Raw genomic sequence first — 15,000 nt, forward strand, 5'->3', positions numbered from 1 at the left:
ACATGCCACTAAGCTACACTTTTAGTCAGTGTAAGCCGAAGTAAAACATCATTAATTCATGAAAGCATGCTTTTCATTTGAATAAAGCATGCATATTTATACACTAGTCTATTAAGCATTTATAAACTGACACGCTGTACAATAAAATCACTTGGTGACCATTCTAGAATTATAACTATCTGTGACAGGACTGGGATAATCCAGCACATATTATCTCATGTAGAGTCCCTGTTCTGATACTCTCTGTGGACTAATACAGCTCTCACAACATTGACTTAATGGAGAAAATGGGAGAGATCACTGACCCACAAGACTCCTCTTAACATCCCAGAACTGGGACCTTTATCTCCCCTCTCACAGGCCCCTATTAGCCAAGTCACCCTTGATACAGTACATTAATCCCACCCTGTCCTTGCATCATAATTGCATGAGATCCATTACAGTGGCGTCCATGTGCTCTTTAGGAACCCCCAACAAATCCTCTCAGATCTAGGGAATGGGTCTAGTGGTCTATTAGGAGTTGGGTGTACAGGCCGACGTGGAGCACTCACCCGTGTTGCGGGGCTGCTGCCAGGGTAGGTGCTATAGTCTGACCCTCCTGTGAAGTTAGACGCCTCGCTCATGGTGCTCATCGGGCGCTCCTTCTTCACTCTGTCACTCTCCTCTGATGGAGCCTGCTCTGGAGCCTTAGGCCTGGGGGGGGGGGGGGGGGGGGGGGGAAATGCAGTAGAAAATGAGAAAAGCGACATGAAGACTACACAAATGAGGCTCGGACTCAACTTCAATCTGTGGGATTAATGGGCGGATTAAGAAGCGAAGCGTTGCAGCTGTGTGTATGTGTGTGTGACACTGATTGCTCTGCGAACGCGCTGCCTAATGGCCAGTCTGTCTAGCTCCTTCGGTTCGGCAGTTTAAACTGCAACCACAATGAGAGCCCATCTCTGTTAGAGCCAAACCCTGCCGTTAGAGAAAGAGGAGAGAGAGAAAGAGAGGCAAAAAAATAGAGAGGCAGGCCCCATAAATCAAACCAGTTACTCACTGTGTCACCTCTGATACATTCCTCCAAGTCAGACCACTTTAAATCGCCTGCCAACCTTGCCTGACAAACTAAATGGCCTCCCAATTCAAATACAGCAAAGTTCAAGGTCCCCTAGGCTAAACTACCCAGCACCAATGGCTTTAACGCTTATAACAATGGTAGCAAAAAATAAGCTAAACTCGCCTATAAATCTTCCTATTTGCAGAGTTGCTACATCTAGAGTTGTATTCAGATCAGTATTGTCTCTGAGCAGTGGCCTATATTCTGTGGTTCCAAGGGGAGTGCTGATGTGACTGTGGGCAGATGACAGTATCTGGAGCATGGAGGGGGGTAGAGAGAATATCTGTATCGGTCTGTCTGGGAGATAATAAAGCTGGGTTTTTAGGTCCCCACCTCACAGGAACAAACACCTTGTACATGAGTGTACAACGCTGATTTCAGCTCTGGTAACAGATCAGGTATGAAAATCCACTTTACCGTCTTCTCCCCTCCTCTCCTGCCAGCTATCATCTCCTAAAGTATGACAAATATTATCCTACATTTTCGCTTACCCCATTCCTCTCCTCTACTGTAATCATCACCTCTCCAACCCACCATATAAACAGGTCAGCCTGTTTGTCCGTCACAGAGCCTGTGACATGATTGGATCATGTGTATGACGCTTGCATGCAGGGATGTTGCAGGACTGGTCAGACAGGACATGAGGTTATAACAGGATTGTTATGACAGGTATGTCAATGTGACTTAGACATGTGAACGTAGGGGCGAGGTTACTTCACAGACACACATTAGTTCAGCTTAAGGCCAGGCCTCAAATATGATAGCAATGACTGCACTTCACTTACACACAAACATTCTTAACAATACACTGAGTGTACAAAACATTAGGAACACCTTCCTAATACTGCACTCCCTTTCACCTTGCTCATTCACCCTATGAATAGTATACATACACTATACATGTCTAAACTGTCTCAAGGCTTAAAAATCCTTATTTAACCCGTCTCCTCCCCTGGTCATTCTATGTCATGGAAAGAACAGGCATTCCTAATGTTTCGTACACTCAGTGTATATCAACATTAAAAACCTATTTATAGTGAACTGCTAGATAGATATATAGACGTTATTATCTTCAAAGTGGATAATTGTCTTAGCAGCCCATTTCACTAGATCAACCTCCATTGTGGATTTAAGTTCTCTTAATGCTTGTCAAATTATGTTACTGTGGGCTGGTGAACCGCGCGTGACCTTCCAAGCCACACGGATTATCACGAGTTAATTCAAGCGTTTGCGAGAGATTGAGGGAATGAGGGATATTAACAGATATTAAATGACACTTCTCAGCTGAGGCTGAAAAGTCTCCAACTCCAACGCTTGTCTCCAATCAAGGCTTTCCAGCATTAAAGTGTGTGTGTGCGCATTTCAAGCATTTCCAGGTGTGTCAGAGGCAGGTCCAGTGAATAGGTCAGTGAATTGCGGGGCAATGGATGACATCATCAATAGAACTGAAGAGTGACTCATGCAAATCGTGCTTAGATCATACAGTCTTTCTATACGGCATTCACTCTGTCACTTTTCTCTCTCTTTTTCCCTTTCTATAGATCTCTTTGTTCCTCTCTTGCCCTAATAATGCTTCTCTTTTTCACCCTATACCCTCTATTTCACCCTTTATCTCCCCCAGGTCTTTATCTCTCTCGCGTCATCTGTATGGCTCCACCTTCCCCTCCCACACCCTCTCTGTCTCTGTTGCCGCTGCTGGTAGAAATCCCTAGCAGTAAACCGGTGTATGACCTCTCTGAGAAGTGCTGTCGTCCCACACAGCCATGCTCCTAGACCATCCCAGATCACACAGCCTCTTCCTCATGATCAATGGCCCCTGTGTGTGCTAGTATGTCAGCAGGGAGGATGAGAGAGGAAGAGGAAGATAAAGGTTACAGAACATGCCTTAGAAGTGAAGCACAAGAAGTATTTCTTAAAGCTTCATTGTAGTTGTGACGTGGTTGTGTTGTGAGAAACTGGAGCAGTTTGTTACTGTCCGAAAGACCTGGGCTCAAATAGCATTGGTTTCCTTTCTAATACTAGTTTCTGTCTGGAGAATCAAAACGGACAGAGGTAAATGGTAGACCCCATTGCGAGGAACAATTATATAATTTGATTCAGGCTTGGAGACAAATGTATTTTACCCGTTGCGATCACACACATACACAAGCTATAGTAGTTTCATGATGGGAGCTAAGCTTAATTTTTTCTATTAAATATACTTAAAGACAAATCGGATGGCACAAATAAATCGTGCATGTCTTAGCATTAGCAATGCATAGCAGGATTTCAGGCAATCCAACACACGGCAGATGCTGCATACGGTTAGTGGTAGGACTGACTTAATGAGACAGAGATAGAGGCAGGACTTCCAGAGAGACAGATGAAGAGGCTAGGTAGAGCAAAGCATCCATCCAGCCCATAGCTATGTATACTATATTACCTGTTTGATACAGGGTCTGTAATAGGGTCTGTAACCGGATTGGCCGTAACGGGGTTGACCGTAACGGGGTTGACCGTAACGGGGTTGACCGTAACGGGGTTGACCGTAACGGGGTTGACCGTAACGGGGTTGACCGTAACGGGGTTGACCGTAACGGGGTTGACCGTAACGGGGTTGACCGTAACAGGGTTGACCGTAACAGGGTTGACCGTAACAGGGTTGACCGTAACAGGGTTGACCGTAACAGGATCTGTAACGGGGTGGACAAGCTTTGCAGAAGTCACACTAGAAAACAAAAAGGGAAGGAAACAAAATTAACTGAATTAAAGAATAATATCAAACATTCTAACCTGAAAATACCAAACACATGATAAACTAATTATATGTAATAATGACATTTAACAAATAAACATTCACATCAAACTTAAATGAAATTATAATTGTAGTCTTCAGGGATGTGTTTAGGCCACACATTCTCTAAATGCTTTTCACTGAATATCCATTGTGAAAAGAACATTACAATTGCATTAATTTATGCCATTTAGCTGACACTTATCCAAAGCAACTTACAGTCATGCGTACATTGTTATATGTACGGGTGTTCCAGGGACTCGAACCCACTATCCTGGTGTTGCAAGCACCGTGCTCTAACAACTGAGCTACAGAGGACCATTACCTGTTTACGTTACATAAGCCCATTACCTAGCGCTAATTGACTGTCCCCCTCTAGGCTACTGGTAGCTCTGTACTGTAATTAAGGGGATGGGGTTTGTTGGGAGGACAGTCCCTTCTCCTTGCCTCCTTCCTACTCTCTACCACCAGTCTCTCTCTCCCTGTGCCATATGAAGGCTGCCCCCTGCATCGCCCCTTGCTTTAGGGCTTCTTCCCTTGCTTGCGCACAGCTGGACGCCGGGCAGCATTCAAATATATCATCATAATATGGTAATTTTGCAGATGCTTTTATCCAAAGCCACTTACAGTTAACACATACTGAACGTGGCTCATGAGGTTCTCACATCTAGTATTCTGGAGAATTGCACATCAGAAAGCTGACTCCCATCTAGCACCAAATACAGTGGTCCTTACTCATCTCGTCTTTCTTCTTGAAGCAAGACAGGTTTCATATCAACAACTTTGATGGCAACACCATCATCAGTTTAATACCAACCCAGGCTGCCATCTTCCTTTAGCATGCAGCTTAGGTGCTGTGATATCAATATCAGTTTCCCTCCAGAGTAAAACTAGCTGATTGCTGTCCAGCCCCTTCCTCCCCCTCAAACCTAACTGCAGATTGGTCTAGCATTAAAATGTAGCAAGGTTAAACCTTCTCTGTGAATGAATTCATATACTTCAGAGGGGGAAGATAGGGGAGAAATAAAAGGGAGGCAAGAGAGGATGATGGACAGGAATGGAGCAAGAGAAGAAAGAGGGAAGAGCGAGAAAGTAGAGTGAAAAGAGGAATGTAGAAGAACAGTGCCTTCAGGAAGTATTCACACCCCTTGACTTACTCCACAATTACAGCCTACATTTAAAAAAGAACAATAAATCTCACCCATCTACACACAATACTCCTTAATGATAATTTATTGAAAATGCAATACAGAAATAGCTAATTTACATAAGTATTCACCCCCCGAGTCAATACTTTGTAGAAGCACCTTTGGCAGCGATTACAGCTGAGAGTCTATCTGGGTAAGTCTTGTGGAGGATGAATCAGAATTAGTTGGGTAACATAGATAAATAAGATGTTTTATTTACATAATATGCTTATGTGAGATACTTGTCATTAGAATGTCTCCCTTTGGACTATACTGTTGGCAGTTGCACTTTCCCCTTCTCAGCTAGGCCTCAGTCACTTGGGGCCCAGAGAGGGGAGAGGTCAGGCTTGTCTTTTACATGTCTGGTAATATGCAGAATATCAGAAAGGGAAAGGTCAGAATGGAACATTGTCTTCATATGTGAATGTATCTGTTAAACCATGTGAAGGGATGGCGTGATTAAGGGGGGCCCAATTATCTCTTGGCTCCACAATGTCTGTGCGCAAGTCACTCCCCTCAGTGAGCTTGTCCAGGAGTGGGGAGAAGAGGGGGTTTACTTGAGATGGGAGAATATAGAGTTGACAATTGAGTTATGCCTTGGATGAGGTAATGTTTTGGTACTATGAAGTACCAGGAACGAGATTAGAACCTTGTCTTAAAGACCAAACTGAACGATAATTTATAGCTAATGCTATCTGGCTATGGGATACACCTTTCTCAAGTAAAAGGCCCTTTGTGAAGAGTTCTGTTGTTCATCATGTAAGTTGAGAGGGGTGTATCTTGGCTATAAAATATATTTGTATTCGACTGTAGGGACTCAGAATTCATTATTGACACTGAATTGATCTGAGAGTCAAAGGGCTATGGTGAAGCTCATATAATTAAAGATGAAGGTGTGTGGTTTGTAACTCCTCATTTGGTAATACAGGAAATTGCCACGACAGTCTTTAAGTATCGTTCCACTACTGGATTGCGCAACATCTGGCCATTATTCTTTTCAAAATTCTTCATGCCCTGTCAAATTAGTTTTGGCCACTCAGGAACATTCATTGTCTTCTTGGTAAGCAACTCCAGTGTAGATTTGGCCCTGTGTTTTAGGTTATTGTCTTGCTGAAAGGTGAATTCATGTCCCGGTGGCTGGTGGAAAACAGACTGAACTAGGTTTTCCTTCAGGATTTTGCCTTTGCTTAGCTCAATTCAGTTTATGTTTTATTCTGAAAAACTCCCCAGTCCTTAACGATAACAAGCATACCCATAACATGATGCAGCCTCCACTATGCTTGGAAATATGGAGAGTGGTACTCAGTAATGTGTTGTATTGGATTTGCCCCAAACATAACAGTTTGTATTCAGGAAAAAAAGTAAATTGCTTTGCCACATTTCTTTGCAGTATTACTTTATTGCCTTGTTGCAAACAAGATGCATGTTTTGGAATATTTTTATTCTGTACAGGCTTCCTTCTTTCACTCTGTCAATTAGGTTAGTATTGTGGAGTAACTACAATGTTGTTGATCCATCTCCAGTTTTCTCCTATCACAGCGATTAAAATCTGTTACTGTTTTAAAGTTACCATTGGCCTCATTGTGAAATCACTGAGCGGTTTCCTTCCTCTCCGGCAACTGAATTAGGAAGGACGCCTGTATCTTTGTAGTGAATGGGTGTATTGATACACCATTCAAGTATAATTAATGACTTCACCAGGCTCAAATGGATATTCAATGTCTGATTTTTAATTTAATTTTACTCATCTACCAATAGGTGCCCTTCTTTACGAGGCATTGGAAAACCTCCCTGGTCTTTGTGGTTGAATCTGCTCGACTGAGGGACCTTACATATAATTGTATGTGCGGGGTACAGAGATGAGGTAGTCATGTTACACACTATTATAGTGTGTGCAACATTTGTGACTTGTTAAGCACATTTTTACTACTTAACTTATTTAGGCTTTCTATAACCAAGGAGTTGAATACTTTGACAAGACATTTCAGATTTTTCATTTGTAAACATAATTTCACTTTGACATTATGGGTTATTGTGTGTAGGCCACTGACAACAAGTCTAAATGTAATCCATTTTAAATTCAGGCTGTAACACAACAAAATGTAGAAAAGCCAAGGGGTGTGAACAGTTTCTGAAGACACTGGAAATGTTGCTTTAATGGATGATGAGAGCAAGGCCTCTCCTTTAGGCCCAGGGTCATTGCAGAGGTGGAGTACATTTGAAATCTAATTCTGAGTGATGAATAAGTTATGTTATGTTGAGTTGATTTTATTTTTACAGGGACAGTGCACATTAATCAACGTTTCAGTAAAAGTGCCGGTTTTAGCCAGCCGGCTAATTTTCAACCGCAGTCCCTGGGCGGGTTATTAAAAACAATTACAATATAGACAATCATTGAGCAGTGAGCACACGCAGAGCAACATAGGACAAGCAAAACGTAGCATACAAACAGAGCAACATAGAACAAAAAGCAGCAGAAACAAAGAAGAAACAAGGCCATTAAAAGTGTATATGCATAAATCGTTCCACCATTTCCTGGTTGCTAAAACTAATAAGCTAGTATATTGTAGAGAATCATTGTACCATCTAAACCACTGTGAAATATATTTTCCATAGCCAAAAATATTGTTGTTTCAGCAGTTTGAAGCTGGTGTACAAAATTGAAAGTAAAAGACGAAAACAAAACTTAAGAATGGGAAGCACAGAAATAGCGCACATAAAACAAATCTACTGCTTCTTAACCTTTCTTTCAAGTAGAACGGTAGCTCTATAACTCACATTTCTATGTGAATTAGGACAGGTCGCCTAAAAAGTGACATATTGCCACTTTAAGATGCTTTAAAGAGCGGAAGACATCAACGTTGGGGAAAATAAAGGAAACTTGAAAATATTACAATAAATATGAAAAATGTTGAAAGGGTATAAACTAACGAGCCAAGGAGTTAACTTTTGTATACTTTCTTTTATCTGGATATTAGGCACACACACACTAAGTGAAATTTCTGCACTATAATGTGGAGCTCAGTGGTTTGTGCCTGAGGTCTAAAGAGATTAAAGCAGAGGTTTTTCACACTGTAACTAACTCATTACAGGGTCTGGCTGGACCAGGAGCACTGATCCTATTGAGCAAGAGAGAGAGTGAGAGAGAGAGAAGAAAGTTGGAGAGAGAGGGAGCGTGTGTGTGAGAGGGACAAAGGGAGAGACGACGCATGAGGAGGAGTGAAAGAGGGAGAGAAGGTGAGGGTATATGGGTGAGTCGGAGAGGCAGAGGGGGAATGTGGGCGACATGTGGAAAGAGATGGAGAGAGAGGTAGATAGAGAGAGAGAGGATGTGTGAGTTGAAGAAGTGTCAGCTGGTTATCAATGAGGAGTGCTTCCTTCAGAACACCATTAATCCACGTTACACCCGCTATTAGGTCTGTTGGGAAGGTGGAGATGTGTGAGGGAGAGGTGACATTCCTTTTCAGAGATTTATAAAGATTCTTATACTAATTTTATAAAAGGAGTTTTGACGTGTCAATCACCAGGGAGAACGGTGATAGTGTTGACCAGGATTCAGGGACAGCAGTTCAGTTCAACGAACACACTTCTTTCAAAATGTAGTGATGGTCATAAAGCAGAGGATGTTATACTCCATTTTATCCCCTTCTATATACAGTATATTAGTTATTTTATCACCTTTTATTTATTGCTGCATTAGTCTCTCATATCCACTATTGTTTTTACCATTTTAATTTCTCAATTTTATTCAAGTCCATCTTGATTTTATATTTGCATAGAAATGTTGTGTGTTATCGTTTCTCAACTTTTTAATATTTTATTAGTTAAGCACCTTGAAATGCATTTGCTGTAAGAAAAGTGCTATAAAAATGAAGTTTGATTGATTGATAATACAGTCTTCAGACAGACAGAGAGAGAGAGAGACTGAGTGACAAGGCCAGCCAATTAACATTGCTTTGTTATCCGCTCACGGATAGGCCGACGCGCGATGGATAATCAGGATGTGAAGCTGCGTTTTCCCCCTGGGAAGAACGAACACATAATTTGCTTTCTGTTGTTTCAAGTATTCTGCCCTGTCATTCTCACAACCTACAAGGACTTGAATAGAAAGTGCGTCTTCATTATGAAAAACCAACACATTCCGGCAGTCAAGGCTTGGTCAGCCCAAAAACCCTAATGAAGGTGGTGGTGTCGAGTTGGTGTTTGAGATGAAAGAAATTTTATACAAGTTGAATTTCCTTGATATGACTGATGTAAGAGCCTCTTTCCATTTTCGTTTCACACAAACCTTTTTGTCTGTCACCAACACACCTCAGTCTGTTATATTTGACTTTCTCGCCTCACTTCCAATTAACAGTTAACACACTGAGGAGAATATTTGCATATTCCCCTCAGACACCTCAGTGCAGTGCTAATAGAAAGAGCAGACCTGCGTTCAAATAGTATTTGAAAAAATGTAAATGGGTTTGATTGAGCTTGCCTGCCGAAATGGAACCAATGGAAAGCTCACAAAAGATCAAACCATTTCCACTTGGCACTCCAGTTAGGCTAAAGCAAACGCTAAAACAGAAAGATTTCAAATGGTATTTGAATCCAGGTCTGAGGAGGAGAATGTGATGGAGGGGATAATTGGGACGGGGTGCAGAGCAGAGTGGAGGGGGGTTGTCACTCAACGGCACAGTCAGGAAGGAAGGAACAGACTACAAATCTCCACAACAATCTAATGTTCCATCCAGAAAAATAGGATTCAAACGTGGTCATGACTGCATCTGAGATGGACCATATAATTGCCTAATTTCCTTGTTTTTGAGGTAAACTGAGGAAATGGTTGCCAAGCTTAAGGAATTCCTCCATCTATCTCTGTGTGTGTCTCTTTCTCTCTGTGTGTGTGTGTGTCTCTGTGTGTGTGTCTGTCTCTGTGTACGTCTGGCTCTGTGTGCGTGTGCACGCGTCGCTCTCTCTCTCTCCGTCACACTCCATTCTCCACTATCACTACGGTGGTGGTTGGTGGTCTTACAAAAACAATATTTAGTCAATATTAAAAAATATATTAACAACATCTTGTTTTAGCACGACCAAATTGTATATCGTGCAGACTCTGGTTAGCTACCTAGCAGCTACCTAAGACGTATCTGTCTGCAGGTCAGTTCATTCCTGAGAGACGCCATTCTCTGTCTGTTTGGAAGGCTAGAGTAAACAACTCTGACTTCTCCACACACGCACGCACATGCCCGCACACACACAGCAAGCTACAAAAGGCAACCAGGGTATTGACTTTGCTGGAGGACAGCTTGCAGGAGGAGAAGAGAGAGCAGGGTAACACTGTCTGTTCAGGTTGAGAATGACTGGACAGCTCTGACAGGTCTTTGAGCCTGAACTCAGATATTTAAACACACACAGACAGACGGCTCTCTACTCCAACACTCCTACTCTTCCCTGGCTTCTCCTCCCTCCATTCTCTCTCTACCGTGGGTGTTTTGGAACGTGTTTTGTCTGAGAGCCCTTATCAGAACTCGGCAGGAAGGATTGGCGAAGTAGCAACGCTGCCTTCCATTTCCAAATCCTCTCCAAGAGTTCTGCAGCTGTAGCCACGGCACAGTTGAACCAAACACACTCCCGTTTTCCTTCAGATTAAGTTGAGCCGAAGACAGGGAAGGTGAATGGTGAAGTAGCAAACGCTGCCTTCCATTTCAAAAGTCTCTGGTCTCGCTGAACTTCAAGCAGTTAAACCCAAACCAAACTCACATTGCCCTGTGATTTCATAACGTCTCTTTAGAAGAAGGGAGACAGAGGCGTAGTTTCTCCATCTTCCGCAGGGTGCTTTGTGTGAAGCGGAGGTCTGGCACCCTGGATCAGACGTCACAAGACTCTTCAACACCCCCAGGAGTACAATGCACTCTATATTCCATAAAAGCCACTCTTCTCACAGCGTGACAGTCAATTTACAATGGCATAAAAGCTCAAACTGTGAATATATGCCATTGTGAATATATGCTACTGTATATATATATATATATAACTACTGAATACATCTAATTTACGTAAACACCACATTACCAATTTAGTACATAATTTAATATGTAATATACGGTGACATAATCTGACAGTAACGTGGGCCCTGAAGCATTACTGGAGGACAAAGTTGTGTGTTTTATAAGTTTCATATGAATGTGATTCGTTGAAAACTTCCCTGTATGTCAACTCACACTGTGACAAACATCTTGTGCCATAAAGAATGGACACACGATGCAGGGGTGAGACCAACCCGGCATTATAGGTTCATGTGTGTGCATGCAAGTCCACTTGAGGGTATGTCATTACACTGGCATGTATGTTCCAGTCATCCCACTGGTCAGGGAGTGGAAGAGAAGAGACTTACTGTTCGTTGACGACAAAGATGCAGTTGTCTTGTGAAGGAAGACCAGAGACTGGATGCTTACAGGTCACCTTCCGCTCATTGTGACTGGAGAGAGAGAGAGAGAGAGAGGTAGGGGGAGAGAGGTAGGGGGAGAGAGATGGGGAGAGACAGAGATGGGGAGAGACAGAGATGGGGAGAGAGAGAGAGAGAGAGGGAGAGGGAGAGAGGTGGGGCGAGAGGGAGAGAGGTGGGGCGAGAGAGAGAGAGGTGGGGCGAGAGAGAGAGAGGTGGGGCGAGAGAGAGAGAGGTGGGGCGAGAGAGAGAGAGGTAGGGCGAGAGAGAGAGAGGTAGGGGGAGAGAGAGAGGTAGGGGGAGAGAGGAGGTAGGGGGAGAGAGGGGGCAGGGAGAGAGAGAGAGAGGTAGGGGGAGAGAGGGGGGACAGGGAGAGAAAGGATAAAGAGGGGGAGAGAGAGAGAGGGCACATTAGACCACCAAAATCATACATTGAGTGGACTTAATAACAGCATTGTTAAACATCATCCTCCACACAACACTAACCATATGACCCATCATCAAGCATATGGCCCATAACCATATGACCCATTGTCAACCAGCCAATAGTAACCATATGCCAGCAGCATACCACCCTGCATACCACTACTGGCTTGCTTCTGAAGCTAAGCAGGGTTGGTCCTGGTCAGGCCCTGGATGGGAGACCAGATGCTGCTGGAAGTGGTGTTGGAGGGCCAGTAGGAGGCACTCTTTCCTCTGGTCTAAAAAAAATATCCCAATGCCCCAGGGCAGTGATTGGGGACACTGCCCTGTGTAGGGTGCCGTCTTTCGGATGGGACGTTAAACGGGTTTCCTGACTCTCTGAGGTCATTAAAGATCCCATGGCACTTATCGTAAGAGTAGGGGTGTTAACCCCGGTGTCCTGGCTAAATTCCCAATCTGGCCCTCAAACCATCATGGTCACCTAATAATCCCCAGTTTACAATTGGCTCATTCATCCCCCTCCTCTCCCCTGTAACTATTCCCCAGGTCGTTGCTGCAAATGAGAACGTGTTCTCAGTCAACTTACCTGGTAAAATAACGGTAAAATAAATAAAATATGACCCATTGTCAACCAGCCAATGGTAACCATATGACCCATTGTCAATCAGCCAATAGTAACCATATGACCCATTGTCAACCAGCCAATAGTAACCATATGACCCATTGTCAACCAGCCAATAGTAACCATATGACCCATTGTCAACCAGCCAATAGTAACCATTTGACCCATTGTCAACCAGCCAATAGTAACCATATGACCCATTGTCAACCAGCCAATAGTAACCATATTACCCATTGTCAACCAACCAATAGTAACCAAATTACCCATTGTCAACCAACCAATAGTAACCATATTATCCAGTGTCAACCAGCCAATAGTAACCATATTACCCATTGTCAACCAACCAATAGTAACCATATTACCCAGTGTCAACCAGCCAATAGTAACCATATTACCCATTGTCAACCAACCAATAGTAACCATATTACCCAGTGTCAACCAGCCAATAGTAACCATATTACCCAGTGTCAACCAGCCAATAGTACCATATTACCCATTGTCAACCAGCCAATTGAGGAGCAGTAGGAAGATGAGGATTAGTGTCCCTCGCCACACTACACAATGTCCTGTTGAAGAACAATGAACAGCAGACACAATGCCCACACACCTTGAGTGGGGGGTGGTGCTAAACTTCAGCATGGCAGCCCATCTGTTTTCTGACCTGGGTCAAACACTGTTCTATACAGCACAATCTAACATAGTTCTTCCACTGACACTATCCTCTGTTCTCTCGCGTGACAAACAGCTATCCAGCCCAGCCGTGGATCTTCAACACTGCTGCAGAATACAAATGATCTACCCCTCCCTAGAAGCCCCTAACTGCTCCAGTCATATGCCCTAGATCACAAGAGCACAGCTAACAGGCTGTTTCACAGCAAGTGGTGACTTATCTATAAATACAATTACAGCACCACAGCCAGTCAGACAGAGAGACACAGACAGAGAGAGAGAGAGAGAGAGAGAGAGAGAGAGAGAGAGAGAGAGAGAGAGAGAGAGACCCCTGTAGCCGGCTCTCTGTAAGACACAAGCAGCTTTTCACACAGAGTGGAGGGAGGCAGGGGAACGCTTAATGCTGATAAAGACTAGAGAGAACAGAGCTCTCTTTTCTGCTCGCACGCAAAGATCAGCACACACACAGATGCATGCATGCACGCACACACTGAGGGTAGGAGGACAGAATGTACAGACAGAAAATAAGGTTGTCTGATGGATTAACCGAGAGGGTCATGAGACATTGTACACACAGCACAACACCGGTGAAAGCATAACAGCCATGTATGCTTATCTGGACATGGACGGGTATCTGAAACAGAGAGTGTACTGTATGTTTATCAATTGAATCTCTCTGGGAGGTAGCAGTGCGGGCTCGCACACACACTGTATGATATCCCTGCAGGCGTACGAAGCGTCTCAGCTGGGCTGTGGTTAGCTAGGCTTGCGGCTGAAACTCCTGGTTTCATCTGTCACTTGCGAAAATACCACTGCAACACACATGCACACACTGGCATTCTCCACTGCTGTAGGGCCTGCTGTAGCTCTTGTGCAATACAACACACTTCAGTTAACTCAACACTGGAGCAAGAGAATAGTCTGGCCTGCAGGAGTCACAGATGGAAACGCTCCTGTCTCTCTATGGATCTGTATCCTACTAAGGCCATGCCAGGGGTTCTGCTGGGCAAATCTACCCAGTGAAGCAGCAGTGTTCGTGGGCTTGGTCTCTGGACTGTGTCCCTGCTGGAGATGTTCCAGCCCTGACATCCAGGACACAGTCACAGCTGAGCCAGAGAGACATGTCACCTGTACTGTCTATTATTAACTGCGCTCCATGTCTCCCATCTGTCACATAGAATCACAAAGCACAATCACTCAAAGCCACGACATGACAGGATCTGCTTTTATTCATCACTTCCTGGAGATTACCCAAGTCCATGTGTGTGTAAGTGAGTGTGTGTATGTGTGTGTGTGTACGTCAAGGCTGCGGAGACTTCACCGGGGGGTCTCAGAAGAGGTTCCACTTGGCCCCCCCCCCACTGCGAGTAACGAGAAATCAAGACGGCAACGTGGGAAACGATAAACAAAACTCAATGAAAGAGGGAAGATGTATTTCCTCTTTGGTTCGACATGAAAGTGGGGGGCTGACAATGATCATCAGTCAGAGAATCGAGTGACTGCATCCTCCATTGATCTCCAGTATCAGAGAGCAACATTCATTTCCACTGGTTAAAAGGAAGAGCAATAATGTCTTCCTAGCCTCTGAGGACAACTTAGATACACTCCCTGTCAGACACAGTCATGCTAAAAGTAATAACATATCATGAAATTACAACCTGGGGCTTGTCAAAGCAGCAACAGACTTCACAGCCTGTGAGCCAAAACCTGAACATACAGTAGAGCAGTCAAAAGTTTGGACACACCTACTCATTCAAGGGTTTTTCTTTATTTGGACAATTTTCTACATTGTAGAAT

The 15,000-nt window shown here is 43.7% G+C and overlaps 1 protein-coding gene across 13 annotated transcripts in view; it reads right to left on the bottom strand.

The window, feature by feature from the left end:
* The window catches only part of LOC129865391 (pleckstrin homology domain-containing family A member 5-like), a 144,572-nt gene that overhangs the window by 45,278 nt on the left and 84,294 nt on the right, over positions 1-15,000 (bottom strand). For 12 of the 13 annotated variants that reach the window (XM_055938147.1, XM_055938152.1, XM_055938149.1 and 9 more), the window contains exons 4-6: positions 11,439-11,522; positions 3,522-3,806; positions 552-693 (exon numbers count right to left, since the gene is read on the bottom strand). In XM_055938147.1, coding sequence (XP_055794122.1) covers positions 552-693; positions 3,522-3,806; positions 11,439-11,522 — 511 coding nt within the window. The remainder of the gene's footprint in view (positions 1-551; positions 694-3,521; positions 3,807-11,438; positions 11,523-15,000) is intronic. The other variant, XM_055938155.1, reaches the window with a different exon arrangement.

The sequence above is a fragment of the Salvelinus fontinalis genome, chromosome 11, assembly GCF_029448725.1.
Source record: "Salvelinus fontinalis isolate EN_2023a chromosome 11, ASM2944872v1, whole genome shotgun sequence".
Taxonomy (NCBI): domain Eukaryota; kingdom Metazoa; phylum Chordata; class Actinopteri; order Salmoniformes; family Salmonidae; genus Salvelinus; species Salvelinus fontinalis.